Genomic DNA, 7396 nt, shown 5'->3' on the forward strand with positions numbered 1-7396 from the left:
AACAGTTGGTTTTCACAAACATTTGACCTGGGTGAAACTCAGTTGGCAGAACTTCTGCACAAGTTGAATATTTACAGCAAATGATAAGAGAGATAAGCAGATTTTGTATTAAATATTAAAAATGCCCAATTGCTGCATGGTTTAAAGGAAAGTGGGAAGAAACCGGAGCACCCGGAGTAAAACCCACGCAGGCCAATCACTGGTCTCCGTCCTACAGAGGCCAATCACTGGTCTCCGTCCTACAGAGGCCATTCACTGGTCCCTATCCTAGAGAGGCCATTCACTGGTCCGCTGTCCTACAGAGGCCATTCACTGGTCTCTGTCCTACAGAGGCCAATCACTGGTCTCTGTCCTACAGAGGCCATTCACTGGTCCTCTGTCATACAAAGGCAATCCTCACAACAGAGGCCAATCACTGCCATGGTCCAAACAATAAAGAGTCTCTGGCCAAACTTTGGAATGGAGAAGTATGACGTATATGTAGGTGTAGGTTTGGGCATATGTGTAGGTGTAGATTTGGGTGTAGGTGTAAGTGTGGGTGAGGGTGTCGGTGTAGCGGTGGGTGACAGTGACTCAGTATTCTTCAAAGCCTTTTTTAATCTTGTTACTGTGGATGACAGCCTGTGTGCACAGCCACCACTTTATCAGCTCAAGGTAACGCCACACTTTACAATGTATTTCACCATACACTGTATCACCTGATGGGGAAGCAGACGGTGTCCTTTCATTTGATCCTGGGACAGTCTCTGGAGTCCTCCCCTCAGAGACGTAACTGTAGAGGAGACCAGTAAGCTCTTCTTTGAACACCTGGTCTTTACCGTTGGAAATATCCTGCAATTTACTATAAACAACCTCACTTCCAACTTGTTGTTTTACACCATCTTTTGCAAACAGAGAGTCAACATCAGTCACAAAGGACTGCATTGACTTCTCACTTTTAACTTTGGAGTCAGGGTGGAATTGGTTGTCTAGTTGAGTCGCCATGCGATGAATTGACAGTTTGGCAAACTGCGTGGCAAAAAAGATTTTTATCTTGCTCCCCACTCCTTTTAATGACAGTTTCTCTCTTGATTCCGGGGTGATACATGTCCCTCTGGCTTCTGGGGTGAAACACATCCCTGTGGGTTCTGGGCTGGTACTTGTCTCTGTCGGTTCTGGGTAGGGTTCTGGGCTGGTCCTTGTCTCTTTGGGTTCTGGACTAATATTTGCAGCATCTTGCTCTTCCAGACAGTTAACCTCCTGAACAATTAACTGCGTAATGTCATCTTCAATAATTTGAATCTCCCGTGAGGTGTCAGATTGCAGCTGATCATATTCTGAGTCGGTCATTTCTTGCAGTAGAGGTTCTGTGAGTCCACTGACCTCATTTGTAATTATTTCCCTCACAGCTGTGGTTGTTGCACTCACAAAGTGCTCTGATGCTCTGGAGAACTTCCGTCTGGGGTTTTTGATTCCACAGATCTGGCTGCTGACTGGCAGCAATCAGTATCTGCCTCCTCTTGATCTTCCATCTCTTGTTGTCCATCAGCAGCCTTCTGTACGGAGATGTCCTGTCTTGTTGAATGTTGAATAATACCAATAAAGTTGTGGAAAACATTTTGTTTAAAAGCTGTCGCTAAACTAAATTGCTGACCTTAAAACTTGAATAATAACAATAATGTATGAAAGGTGTGGAACATTGTAAGGTTTCAATGAAGTTTCTAGCTGAAAGTATTAGGTAGAGAAAAGCCAGACTGTGTGTGTGTGTGTGTGTGTGTGTGTGTGTGTGTGTGTGTGTGTGTGTGTGTGTGTGTGTGTGTGTGTGTGTGTGTGTGTGTGTGTGTGTGTGTGTGTGTGTGTGTGTGTCAATACATCGTTGAATCCGTGTACATGGCAGACTTTACGGTAACGGAACGGCTTTTGGTTTTGTCGTACATGAGCGTCATTACGGTAACGTACGCGGAACTTTACTGTATACATGTATGAAACATGGCGCTGTCCTGCTCCAACCTGTGTAGCCATTTGTCTTTGACCCGTCTGTGTGGTCTCAGGACAAACAGGATATCAAATGGCCTTTACTTTCCTTATGTGTCCTGTCAGTCCAGGTATGTTTAAACATCTTTATGCTAAATTCGTTCAAGATTTGTCTTTGTTTTACTAGGATCTCACTTGAACCCTTGCTAAATTAAGCTAGCTGCAAATCAGTAACGTTAGGCTACATGCGCAACCGTTTGTGTTTGATATAAAGATATGTTAAAATGTAACATCAGTTGTCATGCTACTTTGCTGTGTCATTGAACACGACCAGCATACAACCACCTTTGATTTTTGTCCAAACCACTGAGCATGGAGGTGTAACGTTAGAGATGATTTCTGGTGTTCTGACGATTTTGCTGCCTTGTTGAAAATGCTAGCTACCTTATGTGTTTTTGTGTATTTCCGTCAATATTATGACACCTCATTTGTGTTTTGGATTACCAAACAGGGGTTAGTGTACTGTGTGTACTAGCGTATTTCGATAGACCCCATCCTTTAACAAATATTGCTCCCACTACATAGCTAATTGTGTTAGATTACACCACTACTGACTCTATGTATAGTGTAAGAATTAGGGCTGCAACTAACAATTATTTTCATTATCGATTCATCTGCAGATTAGTAATAATTAAAAGGGAAACATGTTAATCCCAGTTTTTCAAAGTCCATGGTGATGTCTTTAATAAACAAAAAAACACATTTTTCTGATGATCTGCTAATCGATTAGTCGACTAATTGTTGAAGTTCTAGGAAGAATATGGGGAGCATTTTATGATACTGCATTAATGTATTTATTTAAGATTTTTCAGAGTAGTAGAAGCAGTATTTTTGAAAGACCAAATTCCCTATTAAAGGTCCCATGACATCCTGTATTTCTAGTTCCAGTCCTTTGAAATTTAGTTTTTGTTTACAGTAATTCAGATGGGTCTGGTGTTGTGCTTCAATGATGACTTTAATCCCCTGGTTGGAGAAACAATTGACCAGTCAAAGCTTAGCAGGCGGCATCAAAGGTCCCATGACATGGTCCCCTAATACTGTATCTGAAGTCTCTTTTATATAGACCTTAGTGGTCCCCTAATACTGTATCTGAAGTCTTTTTATATAGACCTTAGTGGTCCCCTAATACTGTATCTGAAGTCTTTTTATATAGACCATAGTGGTCCCCAAATACTGTATCTGAAGTCTCTTTCATATAGACCTTAGTGGTCCCCTAATACTGTATCTGAAGTCTCTTTTATATAGACCTTAGTGGTCCCCTAATACTGTATCTGAAGTCTCTTTTATATAGACCTTAGTGGTCCCCTAATACTGTATCTGAAGTCTTTTTATATAGACCTTAGTGGTCCCCTAATACTGTATCTGAAGTCTCTTTTATATAGACCTTAGTGGTCCCCTAATACTGTATCTGAAGTCTTTTTATATAGACCTTAGTGGTCCCCTAATACTGTATCTGAAGTCTCTTTTATATAGACCTTAGTGGTCCCCTAATACTGTATCTGAAGTCTCTTTCCCGAAATTCAGCCTTGGTGCAGAATTACAGCCACTAGAGCCAGTCCCACAATGAGCTTTCCATAATATGTGCCATTTCTGTGTCTGTAGCTATTGAGGAGGAGAGAGGGAGAGGGCAAGGTGGAGGGTGGGGGTGTGGCCTTAACCAACTGCCACTTTGCTTGTTTGAAAGCCATGATCTCTCTCTCTCTCTCTCATGGGTGGGCCAAATTCTCTGGGTGAGCAAAGCAGAGAAAGGGGAGGTAACCTTGCTCCTGGAACGCATATTAATGGTAAAAAACCAAATAAAGTGAAATTTTCATGCCATGGGACCTTTTAAATAATGCTCCTACACATGGAGAACCGAAGCACGCCTCGATAGGGAGCACATATCGAGAAAAAAAACACCTGCATTTTAATCCATTTTAATTTCAGATTTTTAGTAGGCGTTAACTTATTTGTGTTTACCTCTTCTACTCTACAGGTTGCCCCTGTGCCGACACTACTCATCTTCCAAAGTTAGACGAGGTATTGGTCGCTATGTGGCCTCCAGCCTCCAGAGGGTAAATACCAAATATGAAGGTTTCCTTAAAAGGCGATTTCCCCGCTTTTATCAACTCTATCACACTTTTACGGAAGGTAAGATAGCCTGTAACTCACCTCTCTGGCATCTTTAATACTGTATGGTTGTATAGTTGCAGTTTTTTAAGATTAAAGTTCAAAAGTGGAAAAAACTATTTTTACAACCGTTGTATATTTGTCCCATGCATTGTACCGTGTTTTATTTGCACCTTGTATTTAGTCTGAATGTTGCATCATTCTTTCTTTTTGTTTTCCACCGGGGACCAGGAGAAATACAAATTTTTTTGCTCAATGTACTGCAATGTGCAGAGGGATGACAATAAAGTCTATCTTATGTCATATATATAGAGAAATTCAGAGTCCAAGTTTCAAAGACAAAATAAGTTTTATTTTGTATGGAGAACATATATGTTCTCCATACTATATCCAAATATACTGTACATATGGAGCACTTATGGAATAAGAGTTTAATTTCTCAGTCACTGCATATCATAACTAATGTAATTACATTTGAGTATTGTATTAAACATCTTTTTTTTTTTATGGCAAGTAATGGTAATGGCAGGGATTGTTTAATGTAAAACACATGTCCAAATCGTTTAATGGGACTGCAGAGCCACAGTACAGGGCGGCTGTGGTTTAAGAGGGGGTTGGTAGTTCAATGCCCACCACCTCCTGTTCACATGACGAAGTGTCCTTGAGCAAGACACTGAACCCCATTGGCTCCCCCGATGGCAAGGCCAGCACCTAGCATGGCAGCTACGCCGCCATCACTTTCATCCATATTTGTATTCTCATCAAGGTGATTTTTATTATTCCAGGATTCAAGCTACTGTTCCGGGATGCCAAAGATGTGCAGAGGATAAAAGCTAAGATGTTCTCTGATGGAGTGCAGTTCAAGGATTTGCCCTATAGGGAGATGGAGAAGCTCAGACAGGTGGGTCCTCTCCACCACCATTAGTCATATCCAAAACACTGTCACATTTATAACCAGATATTGAATCAAATTTTTTTTATATTTGCTATTTTTTAAGACATAGTGAGATGATTGGCTGGGTAGAAATGCTGTAGATTATTGATCATGTTTTTACACGTTTCCCAAACACTAAGTAGAAGATGCAATAAAATGATCAAACAGCGTTACTTCAAAGGAGGCCGGCAGTATCTTCTATTGTGTGCACTGCAGTTAATGTTTATAGTGAGTAAGATGGACTTGAATAAACCTGAAACTGTTCTAAAAAATAAAAGAAGATTTTTAGTGCTGTGTTGTATTACAGAGCTAGGAGAAAAAAAGGTTTAATAAAAGTTTATTTTTATAGTGGAAGATGGAGATTCCAGTAAAAGACCTATACCAGTGTTTCCCACACATAGACTTTACCTGGGCAGGCTGCCCGGGTATATTAAGGGGCGCCGAATTTGGTGACCCATTCTAGCAGGCTATAATTAAATATTAGAAAGAAAAATGAGACAGAAGAAAGGAGATTTCAGAATTCAAGAATTATATTCTGTAAGTTATTTCTTTATAAGTGAGCAGTACTTTTATTTAACGCTTTGACTTTATTGTATAATTTCAGCTCTGTAAAGTACATTATCTCACAACAGCTTTACTTACTTTACATTTGTTTTGCAGTTTCGCAGAGACGTGATCAAGGCCGTGCCGCTGGTAGTGATATCGATCCCTCCCTTCGCCAACTACCTGGTTTTTGTCTTGATGTGAGCTACTTTAAAATAACCATCTTTTCATTCCAGTGGGCACCCTTTTTGATTCATATTCAGCAGAGCATTCTGAAATGATTGATAGTAATGTGCCTTTATGTCCCTCTTAATATCAGTGTTTAATCCTCCTTGCTATCTTGTCCCTGTTGATATATATATATATATATTTTACCATCCCTCCATGTGTCCCTCCTCTCTCTGCTACAATCCTCTCCTGTTCACTGCCAGGTACTTTTTCCCCCGCCAGCTCCTGATCCCACATTTCTGGACGCCTCAGCAGAAGGAAGAGTTTCAGGGATTGTACCATTCCCTGAGGGCCCAGCACCACTGGCCAGTGCTCAAAGGGCTCGAGAGCACGAGCCAACAGGTCAAAGACGGCCAGCTACAGAGACGCCTTAAAGACCTGTGTGCCTCAGTAAGTGAAGTGTTGGGTGGTAGAAATACGTCGTTATGATGAGGAAATATGTGACAGGGTACAGAAGAATAGATGCAGAATAGATCAAACCTTTACCAACCGTCTGTCACCAGCTATACATCACACTCTTCTGTTGAAAATATGCACAAGCATAATTTTAGAGCCTACATTGATGCATTCGCTGTCCATAAAGTGACTGAGCAGATAAAAATAACTAAAATGTAAGAACTACCTGACAAACACCAGGGGCTTATTTATCAACTGTGGATATGAACTGTCTAGTGCTTAAACAACGCACACACTCCTTACAAGTAATTACAAGCATTCAAACCCTACATAAGTAAAATATGATATATATATTATTATATATTACATTATTTGATTTGTTATTTTACGATTAACCATTTTTATTTGATTGATAGGAGAGCAACAAAGAAAAAACTAACTTCCATTCTTTGGACATTTCTCTAATATTTGCTTTTATTTTTGTAATATTGAATAAAAAAAACAAACTCTTTTGGCCTCACAGTTAAGATAAAACCAACTGTAAAGTTTATAGGAGAAATTTGTCTTTGTTGGAACTGCTACCAACTCATAGACATCAGAAACATGACAAGGAGAACAACCAGACACTTTTTATAAACTCATCATATGTTTTTCTATGTTAAAATCCTTATCTGAAAAATAACTAAGAACTACAGCTGTCTGTTAACTATAGTTGAGTAAAATAGCACAATATTTGCCTATGAAATGTAGTTCAGTTTAAGTATAGACTATCATCAAGTACAAAAATGAAATTACAAAAGACTTAATGGCCAAATATCGTTGGTTAGGTAATCTGATAGAGTGGGATAAACTGATTTTCTGTGCATTTTCAGGTGCAAAGTGGAGCAATCCCTAAAGTGTCTGAAATCCTTGCCGTCCGAAGCCTGTTTTCTGGACCTCCTCTGGGTATAAAGAGGATGAGCGTGGATCAAATGGTTAGTAACACCTAGGCTTGGGAACTGAAACCTGATGCCAATATGGCCTCATTTTGGTGCTTGCACTTAGAAGCCTGTGCCTCTGGTGCTTTGAAACAGACGTTACAGGCAACAGAAGCATCACTGCACGTAATGCTAGTTAACACTACACTTGGCAGCAGGTAATATTAGCCTACCGTTAGCTACTAGCTGGCCTAAA

At 40.1% G+C, this 7396-nt stretch overlaps 1 protein-coding gene across 1 annotated transcript in view; it reads left to right on the forward strand.

Moving 5' to 3' along the window:
- The first annotated feature begins 1831 nt into the window (after window positions 1-1831).
- The window catches only part of letmd1 (LETM1 domain containing 1), a 13886-nt gene continuing 8321 nt past the window's right edge, over window positions 1832-7396 (forward strand). The window contains exons 1-6 of the mRNA XM_028582110.1: window positions 1832-2084; window positions 3989-4143; window positions 4908-5023; window positions 5717-5799; window positions 6031-6217; window positions 7096-7197. Coding sequence (XP_028437911.1) covers window positions 1969-2084; window positions 3989-4143; window positions 4908-5023; window positions 5717-5799; window positions 6031-6217; window positions 7096-7197 — 759 coding nt within the window. The 5' untranslated portion in view covers window positions 1832-1968. The remainder of the gene's footprint in view (window positions 2085-3988; window positions 4144-4907; window positions 5024-5716; window positions 5800-6030; window positions 6218-7095; window positions 7198-7396) is intronic.

The sequence above is a fragment of the Perca flavescens genome, chromosome 7 (genome assembly GCF_004354835.1).
Source record: "Perca flavescens isolate YP-PL-M2 chromosome 7, PFLA_1.0, whole genome shotgun sequence".
Taxonomy (NCBI): domain Eukaryota; kingdom Metazoa; phylum Chordata; class Actinopteri; order Perciformes; family Percidae; genus Perca; species Perca flavescens.